A 13,460-nucleotide genomic window follows, 5' to 3' on the forward strand; every position below is an offset into this window, starting at 1 on the left:
GGGGAGTGTAAAAAGGACAAGAGACAGAAAGAGAGGAAAGACACACTGTTAACGTCCAAGGAGAGGACAAGAAGGAAGTGTCACAACAAAAGACTTCCCTCCACAAAATCCAGAACAAGAACTGTCATTTAAGATGATTGCCCCTTTCTATTAGAATGCATTCAGCAATGACTCCTTTTTTTTGAATAAATAAGAACATCTTATTTCTGGATTCTTCATGGAGGGACAGAAAGCAGAAACGACATGTTCCATAAGAACATTTACTGTACCAGAAGAGAGGGAGGAGATACACTGATACATGTAGATAGGTACTTGTTGGTATAGATGTGTAAGCCATAGATCTGTGTCCAAGAATAACATGATAACCAACTATGACCAATGAAATACAGTGTGTTTAGGTCACTGTTGTAAAATAGCCATGGTTTCCTGTTACTCCAATTGAATAGCAAAGATTGTGAACCTAAGGCCAGGTAAGTGTGCTTTGTTTGTCCTATGCACAGGTTTTACACAGCCATGAATGAGAGGCTAATAGCTCAGCTCAGTTCAGTGGGTCAGTGGCACAACATGGCACCCTTTGTGTGTGTGTGTGTGTGTGTGTGTGTGTGTTTGTTTGTTTGTTTGTTAGTGAGTGAGAGAGCATTAAGCCTAAGAGCAGGAAGCATGAGAGTAGATGTGTACTTACCTGCGGAGGGGTGGGGGTGGAGGAGGGTCGTCCGACAGGGGGAGTTGGATTCCGGCTCCCTGTGCCCCCTGCCATGATCTCCTCTGTGATGTCCCTGCCTCCCTGATTGGGGTCACGGATACGGATCTGGGAGGACAATGACACAAAAGGAACGCCGTCTCACTAAAGCACCAGTGTCTCAGAGCAACCCTCCCCCAGCCATTTAAAACAGTGGAGCGCGTAATGTACAGGACTACTGACTGAGTCTAAAGAAGCATTAATACATCTGTGACCAAACGTTTCAGACATTCTTATTAATCTTGTGCAAATGGAGAGAAAAAGCTTAACACTTGACTTTTTACAATATCTCATATTTCAGTTAAGGCATTTAAAAGGGTTTCTGAAAAGATAATGTATTTTCATGTGGGTCTTCAAACTGAACAGCAAAATATACCCCCCCGACTCCGGATTGAAGCCATTTTCCCCCTCATTCATCGCCAGTCAGCCTGTGCAGCTGATGGCACATCAAACTACAGTTAACTGCCAAAATAAAGAAAACACCAACAAAAGTGTCTTAACAGCCACCAGAACAGCTTCAATGCACCTTGGCATAGATTCTACAAGTGTCGGGAACTCTATTGGAGGGATGCAGCACCAGCCCAGAAGTGCTGTAGAGACTGTTGTCCTTCTGGCAGGTTCCTTCATCTCAGCCAATGAACTCTATAGTTCTGTCAGAGTGGTCATTGGGTTCTTGGTCACCTCCCTGATCAAGGTCCTGCCAGGTTGCTCAGATTGGTCGGACGGCCAGCTCTCGAATATGGGTAGTTAGATTTTTTGTTAATTTCCCAATGATCGAGACCACTATGCTCTTGGAAACTTTCAACACTCTCAAAATTGTTTAACACCCTTCCCAAGATATGCCTCATGTCAATTCTCTCTCCCAGATCTACGAACAGATCCTTGGACTTCATGGTATAGTTTCGGCTCTGATGCACTGTCAACTGTGGCACCTTATATAGACAGGTGGGTCCAGCTTTCTGGTGTTAAAGAGCTAGATTAAAGCCTGGCATACATTAAGGCTAGGGCTCCCGAGTGGCGCAGCAGTCGAAGGCACTGCAACTTAGTGCTAAAGACGTCACTACAGTCCCTGGTTCGAATCCAGGCTGAATCACATCCGGCCGTGATTGGGAGTCCCATAGGGAGGCACACAATTGGCCCAGCGTCGTCCGGGTTTGGCCGTGGTAGGCCCTCACTGTAAATAAGAATTTGTTCTTAATTGACTTGCCTAGTTAAATAAAACAATTCAAACAAACCCTGCTTCTACACAGAAAAACTCTACTGGCAACCTAGATCTAAATGAAACCATGTCATCCCTCATATACCTTCTCTGTAAAAATAAATATTCTGTTTCAAAATGCAAGTTAAAGGGGCTCATGGATCCAGACACGTCTCTTCATCAGGGATCATTTCTCATATCCTCTCACAGTATGCATGTGGAAACAGAAGATCTGGTGCCTAACGGAGCACAGATGGCCTACGCTAGTGTGTATCCGTATGTGTAATGCTTACATACATAGGGAGCGTGTGATGTCTGTGTTGAGATGGCAGCTTGCTGAGATACTCACTGGTTTCTTCTCACGCTTGGCTGGTGGAGGTTGCTGCGGTGTAGGCACTATGATGGGGGTGAGGGGGGGTACACCTGCTGTCCTGGATAGAATTGAGGTCCGGGAGCTGAGTCAGGAAGGAGTAAGAAAAGCTGAGTATAGTGTGTGTCACTCTCTGTGTGTGTAGCTGAGGAACAAACTGAGTTGATGGGGTCTGTACAAGAAAATAATTGCGCTAGAAAGGACAGATGTGTGCTTTGTGGAAGGAGAAAGCTATTTTAAATCAGACTGGTGGGGTTAGAAGGGGTGTGTGTGTGTGTGTTTGGCGGAGACTCACCATACTGAGCAGGGTACTCCCGGCCCAGGGCCAGGATAGAAGGTGCCAGACCCCGGCGGCTGCACTGAAAACGGCTGGGGCGGCCCCACATAGGGCGTACTGTGGCGATACTGTAGAGGGAGAAATGGAGGGCATAGAAAAAAGGGTTAAAAGCTGCGTGGGGGAAGTGGTAGAGGAATGCCTGCTGGAGAGCAGCAGCAGCCTGGTCAGTCAGTCCCACCTGTGGGATGTAGTACTGGGCAGCCTGTGGGGAGGGGAAGGGCATGGGGGCCATCATCATCATGGTGGGCTGGTTGGGGGGGTATACCGCTGCTGTGGGGTTCTGAGAGCCGGGCCGCAGAGATGAAGTGTTGGTGGGGATGGTTGGCCGCGCTGTCTGCATCTGAGCCCTCTGGAAAAACTGAGAGGCGAGAGACACACACACACACACACACACACACACACAGACCGATATTACATGTGAGATAACTTAGTCCCAGAGAAGCAAGAGAGGATCCACAACTTTCCCAACAGCAGTCTAATCTCTTCATGCGTGTCCTGTGCAGTCTCATTTCAGCTTTGTGGACGCAGGAGCTCAGAGAGATGAAGCCAAGGAGACAGAGAGCATTATCTCGGAAGACCAGGTGGATGGCACTTCGACTCCATTGCGCTCAAACAGCACACATTTCCCCAAGCAGCATAAACAAACCCACTGGACACGGGCCTGCAGGGTGAATCCTGACTCCTCCAGCTGGGTTCCCTCTGCCCTCATCAGAGAGAGATCAAGGTTGTGAAAGGTCTCAGAACACAGCGGTCTACCAGCAGCCTCCGCCACCCAACCTGCTGTGCTGTTACAACAGGGCTTAGAGAGCACGGTTCCATGCTGCCAGAGTCAACCACCAACCAGCGCACAGCAACACCCTGTACCTACCACACATGCTGTTACACGCCACACACGCTGACTTTATATGCAACCACATTAGTTTACAATGCAGTGTCCACAACTTTCAAATTTGTAAAGTGCTCATGTTTATGCTATATAGTAGCGGTTCCCAAACTATGGGTCACGAGTAATTGTGTCTCCCTCTGCCATATGGACACAATGTATCATATACAGAAAGCAACTGGCAGCAAAAAATATCCACAAAGACATACTGCAGCAACTCCGATTGTAAAATACATCAAACCACATCGACTGCGTGCACGCCTGTTCGCAAACTGTGTGGAGATATGGGATCAGAGCATGACAATTAGCTATTTCACACCGAGGCCTGGTGGTTATCAACGGGGAGAATATTGGAAAGATTTTTCTAAATGAGAAACGAACTGGATGTAAAAAAAAGACGGAAAGAAAAGACGACTTTCTTTGTGATAAAAAGAAAATGGTGTCTCTTTGCCGATGTAACAGACATAGGCTATTTTGAAAACTGAATGCAAGCATGCAGGGGAAATACAAAAACGTGCTACAGATGTGTATTCAGAGGAAATATTTCTTATACATAAGCGAAACCATGCCCCCTTTCCTTGGCTGTGGAAGTTTCTAACAGACAACAGCAGAAGTGAGTGTCCCACAGGAGTGGCGACTGCTCACCTCCAACGCTTTGAAGAGCACTTTGGGACCTACTTCCCGGACTTGGACATGACGTTTGACTGGGTGTAAAATCCGTTTGACTGTGATCCTGGCTCAGTTGGCATGTCAAGCAAGTGAAATCACAGCTGATTGAGCTGTCATGTGACTGAATGCTGCAGACAACGCATTCACAAGTCATTACGGAGGACTTTTGGTTCTCAAAGGGAATACCTTGCCATTTCCCCGAGCATTAAAAAGCATGGTACCCTTCGCCAGCTCATATCTGTGTAAAGTTGGATTCTGTGATCTCGTCTGAATTAAAATCAAATATTGATCCAGGACAGGACAGCAGATATGAGGTGCGTACTGTCGACCACGTACCCTGACTTTGAGAAGCTCCGACGTGACATGCATCAAGCACACCCATCTCATTAGTGGTGGTGAAATAAGAGAATCAGAAATGTCAGACTGATTTGCAATTGACTGCCATAGCCAGCCAGCCAGCCCCCCCCCCCCCCCCAAATGTTTTTTTGTTGTTGTTGAAATTAACAGCCATTGTTAATTTCAACAACAAAAAAATTACATGGTTGGGGTCATGAGAATTTTCAAATTGGATCATGGGCCAAAAAGTTTGGGAACTCTTGCTACATAACTGGGGCCACAATGTATTATAGGGCTGTTCTGTGTTGTTCTGTTAAATGAGGTGAGGTTTTATTTACAATGTGGAAACAGAGCTCTTCTTCATGCGTCATAAAACACAGAATCATAAAAAATGTTCTCATGACTGCGGAAGTTATGTTTGCAGGAAATATCCTAAATATCACAATCAATGGGGTGCTCAGTACTGCCAAGCTTTTTCTGGGGAGCTCATAAAATGTTATGCAGCAATCAATGTACTCCAAGCAAGATGAAAGACTCCACAACAGCTGTGGCCTACATCCTAATGACTAGAGATCAAGGTTACCACAAGCAGTTGACTCAGGTTCAATAATTCTTCAGCGATCAGATACCCTGAAGTATACACATTTCATAAAAATGAAAAACACTTTTGGTGAGAAGAAGTTAACAGTTCTAATATTCTGCATGCTGTTCATCCAAACTAAGCAAACATGGGAGATTAAGAATGGTGAAGAAGAATGAAGGGAAATGATTGAATGATTACAAAAAGACGTAGGTTAAAAAGAGAGAAAATTAGTGAGTGTGGTGTTCAGGCAGTATTATATTGTTATGTTGGAGGGAGAGAGAGGGGTTTTCTACTGAGCATACTTTAGTTAAGATGATGGCCACTGGAGGGCTCTGGGGTTAGAGGTTAAAGGTAAGGGGTTAGGACCAGTAGGTAGGGGTGTTCCTCATGCCATGCATCTGCAGAGAGTTCTGACAAGAGTCATTATTACCTGGATGGGCCTGAATCCTCCCTTGAGTATTGAAGCAGGAAAGAGAGAAAAGCCAAATGGGAGACTGCACTGATGAGTGTGGAGCCCAACACGAACACAGTGAGCGGGCAATCATTCACAACACACTCGGGTTGGGCGATATTTGGGGAGACCTCTCCTACGATATGCTACTCCAAATATTGTGATATTCGATATAGTTTTGCGCAGTTAATGACTAGATAATTCTAGACTATGCAATTGTTGTGCTTATTTCGATATTATAGTCGCAGTGTAATTAAATAACCTTATTATGGTGAAACTTCATTTTCAACTGCTCCGTTTTGATTTGTAAAGTTCACATAGAGTATGGTCTTGCACGTCACAATATCGTCAATATCATGATATTCGATTTATATATTGGCCCAACCCTTCAACACACACACGAGTGTATATATCATAAGGCTTTCCGCCTGTCACAATATTGTGCAGCCTGTGGGCCCTTTTGCAGGTTGAGCTGTTCTCAGTCCCAGCATGGAGCCGGCTGTATTCCCACAGAGGTGACTTAGCAACACAGACAGAGTGTCGAGGGCTGTGAGGGAGTTATGTGACATCACAGAGCTCTGTCTCTGCTACCATTCACCAAGGACTAAACTCAGCCAGGCTCACTGGTGGTGTCATCACAGTGGTATTCCCAACACCTCGGGGTACAGACAGAGGGCGGGAGTCTGAGTCAGTCCTGATTGGAACGCTCTTCTCTTCCCTTTCACTTTGCTTTGCTCTGGCAACATGCACGGTAGAATAACTAAGACTTTGCTCCACTTTGGCAGTCAGACATGAGCTTGTTGTTAGTATCAGGGAACACCAACAATGCTAGCTCTGCTCATTTCAAACAGAGTATAAAGTTATGGAATCAACTGCTTAAGTTAAATCTTAACTCAAAATGTTAATATGATGCTTATATCTGGCTGACATTTGAACTCTTACTGGAAACCTGCTGCTCACAGGTTTCTGCTGCTGCTCAACCTGCTGCTCAACCTGCTCACAGTAAACACGCTCAAAAACAAAAAACTAATTATTTTTTGATGTCTACACTGGACGTAGAGGCTACAACTAACATTGTCAAATCAAAAAACAACTGTATCCTTTGTCTGACCTCTTGGTTTGCAGCCCTAAACAGTGAAAGACTGAAGTTGCTTTCGCAATGAGAAATCAAGATAACACGGAGAGGTCGGCTGACGTCAGCAGGCTGAATAAAGATACGTTTTTGGCAGATGAATGAATTTCCAGATCACTATGTTGCGCTCATTGTGCGGGGGCGATTGCAACTTATGTCAGAGACGAGGCTCATTTTCTCTGGATGTATAATAGCCCTTTTGTTCTGCTTCATCTGCTTTCCAACTCCACTTCCGTGGCGGCACAAGAGAGGCCAGCACCAGGACAGAGCAGAGCCCGTATGTGACAGTGCATGTACTGTGTACTCTGTGCCAGTAAACAGTTCAAATTCGGATACACTGAGCCTGACTGACCTAGGAGGCTGCCTATTAATAGTCTGTCAAATTGATCAACACAGAATCATCCAGAAGGATGTTGGACAACAAGTTATGGATGGGGTGGGGGTTGCCTGTCTGCCTGTGTGACCCAGTGTCTTCAAAGGGAATCTGATTCTCATTACGACAGAGAAATAAACCATTTCAACAGGGAGGCGCTGGGGGATTCTCGTCTCTGTGCCCAGGCTCATCTCAGCAGTCACATAGTTATGTTCAATCACACACAATCAAAAACACAAACAATTCAAACAAAACAACATGCAATCATATTTATACAAAACAATTGTTCATCAGATAATCTAAAACACAAATTGACTCGGAATAACCCTTTCAAAAAGGAGAAGCATCGAGAACATTGTGTATGCCAAAGTCCGATAAACATCTGAGCAACAGGGCATTAGATGTTCCTAAAATGTTGGAGCAGTGCCATCAGCACCACACTTGTTAACACCAAGTCCGACCAACAGTTTGACAAGCAAGTCCACAACAATGCAACATGAGAAGAGAGTCATCACTATAGTATGGTAAACATCTAGCATCGTTGTCTGACTGGCAGTCAGGCAACTGTCATCTTAGATATGCCTTTAACGACTATGTGGAAAAAATCTCAGACAATGGCTGTTGACAAACAAATCAGACTGTTGTGTGCCTGGGTGGAAAGCAGGCAGAAGGGGAGACATTCTCATTAACTTAGGGGACACATTTCTGTATAAACGGGGCCAATTTCCACTGAGAGCAGAAGCTCTTTGCCGACCAATAACAGTGGTGTGATGATGTGCACAAAGCAGCTCTTGCTGAGGGAGCAGAAGGGAGAGGACAGAGGAAATGGGGTTTAATACCTGATGGTGGGTTGGTCGAGGGCCCGTCGCAAACTGATTGGGTAGAGAGTGTGAGGTCCGGCAGAAAGAGATAGGGTAGCGATGTCAAAGCAGAGAGAGGAAGAGAGTGAGAGAGATACAGAGAGATACAGAGAGATACAGAGAGACAAGATGAGCAATGAGGGGCACACTGAGGCATGGTAATACAAAACCACAGAGAGAGCAGTGGAGCTGCCACGTTGTCATGTTTACTGCCATTAGAGGAGATGATGCAGACCTGGTGGTTCCATATGACAGGGGGGCTGGGGCTGGGGCTGGGCATGGATGACTACATTGAAAGTGCAGATAGAACAGTAAAGTACTTTAAGTATATCATCTTGAAGTCATGGGCATACTGAATCCACACATTTTAACATTAGGTAACACACAATTATCACACTTAACTTGAACGGCTATCTACAACTTTTAGATAACTCAAAGACTGGAAAGCATCACAGATGTCCAAGTGTGTACAGGAATGCCTGGCAGACACATCAGGGCTAATCATTACTGAACAATCACTACCTCTGATGACATTGTACCCCTCTAGGCCAATCAAAATGTCTGGATTTCTAAAAGCACAGCAGTCATAATACATACGCATGACACAGAGAAAGCGGGCACTTACCGGGCGACTCTGTGGCTGTGCATTCATTTGCTGGGTCTGAGGAGAATACACTAGAGGTGTGGAGCCAGCATTCTGTCCAGTGGTGTATGGAGACTGTCATAGGGGGAGGGACAGCGGCGTGAACGTAGGAGAGAGAGGGATGTATGAAGGACAGAGAGAAAGGGGAGATAAACGGAAATGGTGGTTAACAACAAGTTGAGGAGAGATTTGATGAATTACAACGGTTTGAACATCTTACCTGGGTCAAAATCATTTAGACCAACCAAATTGTTGCTCTCCTCACCAATTAAGAAATGGACAGCGTGTGTGTTAGCATGGTAATCTAGTGTAGTAGTTTAGTGAAACACCATTGTCTTATGTCATATAGATTGGTGCAGAAGGCCATTGGGCTATATGATGACTTGCAAACACTCATGGGATAGATTTTTTAAAGTATTTTGTCTATAATCCGCAGTCATAACATTAAAAAATGTTACCAAGGTGACATTGTCTACGGAACCTCCATCCTCAGGGTCAAAAATTAGTCAAAAATCTGCAGCGAATTTTGAGGTTTTCATCACGAGCAAGTCTTAACTACCTAATTATATATCTAGCTAATAAGTATTGTGGTTGTAGAATCAGTATTATAAATTGCTTGCTAGCTAAGCTAGTTTGCTTGCTAGCTAAGGCAGTGAGTCTCATCAATCCATATAAAACGAAAGCGATGTTAACCCAGCGCCAGTAAACACACTCGATGCTTAATAAATACTCCCTCAAGGTAGCTAGCTAGTGTAGTACAATTATATCTAATAGCACAATGAATATGTTTTCATGATAAGACGGAGTTTGGCCGTGTTTAGTTAACCGAGTTCTGTAGCAGCTGACTACTCTAGTTGCGACGTTATCGCGTTGGCTAAATGTTACAAAGTACCGAGTCAAAAGTGCCAGTCTATCAGAGTCAAATACATACTTCGGTGCAGTACAACTTCAGCAGCAAGCTGGTAAACTAGCTACAGTAATGGCCATTCCAACTAGCACTAGCTAGCTGCTAACAAGTTTGCTCTGCTGATCGACTATAGCTCAGCGTTCAACTGCTCTCAAAGCTCATCACTAAGCTAAGAACCCTGGGACAAATACACCTCCCTCTGCAACTGGATCCTGGACACATCTACCAGGCTGATCCACAACACAGGGGGGCCTCAGGGGCCCCCTCCTGAACTCCCTGTTCACCCATGACTCTATGGCCAAGCAAGACTCCAACACCATCATTAAGTTTGCCGACTACACAACGGTGAAAGGCCTGATCACCAACAACGACGACACAGCCTATAGGGAGGAGGTCAGAGAGCTGGCCGTGTGGTGCCAGGACAACAACCTCTCCCTCAACATGATCAAGACAAAGGAGATGGTCGTGGACTACAGGAAAAGGAGGGCCGAGCACGCCTTCATTCTCATCGACAGGGCTGTAGTGGAGCAGGTCGAGAGCTTCAAGTTCCTTGGTGTCCACAACACCAACAAACGATCATGGTCCAAACACACCAAGACAGTCATGAAGAGGGCACAACAAAGCCTATTCCCCACCAGAGCGCCAAGTCTAGGTCCAAAAGGCTCCTTAACAGCTTAACAGACTATTTGCATTGACCCCCCGCTCCTCCCTTTAAATGTATTTGTATTTTTTAAATGCTGTTGCTACTCGCTTTTTATCATCTATGCATAGTCACTTTCCCCCTACCTACATGTACAAATTACCTCGACTAACCTGTACCCCCACATATTGACTCAGAACTGGTACCCCCTGTAAATATAGCCTCGTTACTGTGATTTTACTATGCTACTTCTTTCCCCTTTATTTATAAAACATAATTTTTCTTAACTGCATTATGGGTTAAGGGCTCGTAGGTAAGCATCTCACGCTATGGTCTACACATGTTGTATTCGGCGCATGTGAGAAATAAAAATGTCATGAATATTTATGAGTCTCGACATAATCCGTTGGGTGATTGGTTGAGCCTTCTTGAGGTCACACAGATGCTTTACAAAGAGCCGTGGTGTGGCTATATAGCTGGGATAATTCAAGTTGTGCCACCGGCTGCAGACACTATTAATAGGCCAGAAAGAGCAGCTGAACACAGTGGGATATGGGAACCCTTTCATCACACACACACTTTATGCAAAGGTTGACTCGTTCTGGAATCGACAATAAGTTTTTTTGTTTGTTTGTGTGTGCGTGCACTTCAAGGCAGTAGGAGAAACTAGCAAATCCCAGGAGCAGCAATGTAATTGACTTGCTGTACCGGTGACTAATACATTAACCCTTTAGCAGGCTCTTATGGAGAGCAGAGAGAACACGCCGCAGCAGTTTAGAAGTTGCTGATGTCCTGTGGAACTCTATCATTAAAACACATGTCCTTCTCTTGGACTATTTATTGACAGGCAGCACACAGGACATACAGAAATACAAGAACACTATTTGACCAATCAACAGGCCACTGTGCCACTGTGCATAAGAAATGAATGCAAACAAAGCATGCAGCAACAGGCATTTTGATAAAGATGTTACAGAACAACAGGAGGAGAAAGAATGAGAGATAGAGAGCGAGAGACAAAAATAAAAACAGACAGACAGACCAAAAGGTCATACGCAGAGAGGATGGCGGCAGAGACTCACCCCTCCGCCTGCCTCCCAGCCCTTAGGGTAGCGATATGGGGAAGCTGTGGGTACTGATACCTGAGAGAGCGCCGGTGAGTGGGCATGCCCTGGCGGTGTGCCCGCCAAGTTAGGGTGTCCCTTTGTGATGTCATGAGCCGTGTAGGGAGGACCAGGATGCCTCGGTACCTACAGCACACAAAGAGAAAAGGATAGAGGACATCAGATAATTACAACATGAAAAGACAGAGGCAGTCGGGTACAGTGCATTCAGAAACTATTCAGACCCCTCAACTTTTTCCACATTGTTACGTTAGAGCCTTATTCTAAAATTGATAAAATAGTTTTTTCCTCAATCTACACACAATACCCCATAATGACAAAGCAAAAACAGGTCTAGAGATTTTTGCAAATTTATGAAACAAAATAATTTAAATATAATATTTACAAAAGTATTCGGACCCTTTACTCAGTGCTTTACTGAAGCACCTTTGGCAGCGATTACAGCCTTGAGTCTTCTTGGGTATGACATTACAAGCTCAGCACACCTGTATTTGGGGAGTTTCTCCCATTCTTCTCTGCAGATCCTCTCAAGCTCTGTCAGGTTGGATGGGGAGGGGCACTGGACAACTATTTTCAGTTATCTCCAGAGATGTTCGATCGGGTTGAAGTCCGGGCACCGGCTGGGCCACTCAAGGACATTCAGAGACCTGTCCCGAAGCCACTCCTGCGTTGTCTTGGCTGTGTGCTTAGGGTTGTTGTCCTGTTGGAAGGTGAACCTTCGCCCCAGTCTGCAGGCCCGAGCGCTCTGGAGCAGGTTCTTTAAGGATCTCTGTACTTTGCTCTGTTAATCTTTCCCTCGATCATGACTACCGGTAGGTAGTCTCCCAGTCCCTGCCGCTGTAAAACATCCCCACACCATGATGATGCCACCCGCATGCTTCACAGTAGGGATGGTGCCAGGTTTCCTCCAGACGTGACGCTTGGCATTCAGGCCAAAGAGTTCAATCTTGGTTTCATCAGACCAGAGAATCTTGTTTCTCAAGGTCTGAGTGGCTTTCGTCAAACTCCAAGCGGGCTGTCATGTGCCTTTTACTGAGTGGCTTCCGTCAGGCCACTCCACCATAAAGGCCTGATTGGTGGAGTGCTGCAGAGATGCTGGTCCTTCTGGAAGGTTCTCTCATCTCCACAGAGGAACTCTGGAGCTCTGTCAGAGTGACCATCAGGTTCTTGGTCACCTCCCCGACCAAGGCCCTTCTCCCCAGATTGCTTTGGTAGGCGGCCAGCTCTAGGAAGAGTCTTGGTGGTTCCACATTTTCTTCCATTTAAGAATGATGAGGCCACTGTGTTCTTGGGGACCTTCAATGCTGCAGACATTTTTTGGCAACCATCCCCAGATCTGTGTCAAAAACACAAACCTGTCTCGGAGCTCTACGGACAATTCCTTCAACCTCATGGCTTGGTTTTTGCTCTGACATGCACTGTCAAATGTGGGATCTTATATAGACAGGTGTGTGCCTTTCCAAATAATGTCCAATCAATTGAATTTACCACAGGTGGACTCCAATCAAGTTGTAGAAACATCTCAAGGATGATGAATGGAAACAAGATACACCTGATCTCAATTTCAAGTCTCATAGCAAATGGTCTGAATACTTATGTAAAAAGGTGTGTGTTCTTTATTTTTAATAAATGTGAAACATTTTCTAAAAACCCGTTTTCGCTTTGTCATGGGGTATTGTGTGTAGATTGATAAGGGAAAAAAATATTTAATACATTTTACAATAAGGCTGAAATGTAACAAATTGTGGGAAAACTCAAGGCGTCGGAATACTTTCCGAATGCACTGTATATGCTTGTGCGTGTTTTGAGTTATATTATATCCTGTATTTGTTAGTGTACTGAAGCTGTAACATTTTGGCAAAGAATTGCCAAGAGAATGTACACATTAGGGTTGCAAAAGGAGGGAATGTAACTCAGAACTTAAGAAATGTACCAGTAATCTACTAGAATTTTGGAAACATCCAAAGACTAAGTTCACATGTAGGAGAGATAAAAATAATTAAAGTTTTGAAAATGAAATATAAAATGACAAAATCTGTAAAACATTATCCTAAATATAACCCATACATTTAGGGAATAACGTTGATGTTATGAGGGTATCAGCCTGGAATATAATTTATTCTTGTGCATCTTTCTCTTTCAAGACTTACAAAAACAAACAACATGCAGCGATTTCAAAGATTTTACCGAGTTACAGTTCATGTAAGGAAACCAG

At 44.7% G+C, this 13,460-nt stretch overlaps 1 protein-coding gene across 1 annotated transcript in view; it reads right to left on the reverse strand.

Annotated features, from left to right (window-relative positions):
• The window catches only part of LOC115138712 (eukaryotic translation initiation factor 4 gamma 3-like), a 77,791-nt gene that overhangs the window by 13,257 nt on the left and 51,074 nt on the right, over positions 1-13,460 (reverse strand). The window contains 11 exon segments of the mRNA XM_065000582.1: positions 683-808; positions 2,287-2,339; positions 2,342-2,392; positions 2,603-2,619; positions 2,621-2,712; positions 2,823-3,002; positions 5,546-5,566; positions 7,911-7,943; positions 8,167-8,217; positions 8,557-8,649; positions 11,204-11,371. Of these exon segments, the coding sequence (XP_064856654.1) occupies positions 683-808; positions 2,287-2,339; positions 2,342-2,392; positions 2,603-2,619; positions 2,621-2,712; positions 2,823-3,002; positions 5,546-5,566; positions 7,911-7,943; positions 8,167-8,217; positions 8,557-8,649; positions 11,204-11,371 (885 nt within the window).

This window comes from Oncorhynchus nerka, linkage group LG2, assembly GCF_034236695.1.
Source record: "Oncorhynchus nerka isolate Pitt River linkage group LG2, Oner_Uvic_2.0, whole genome shotgun sequence".
Classification (NCBI taxonomy): domain Eukaryota; kingdom Metazoa; phylum Chordata; class Actinopteri; order Salmoniformes; family Salmonidae; genus Oncorhynchus; species Oncorhynchus nerka.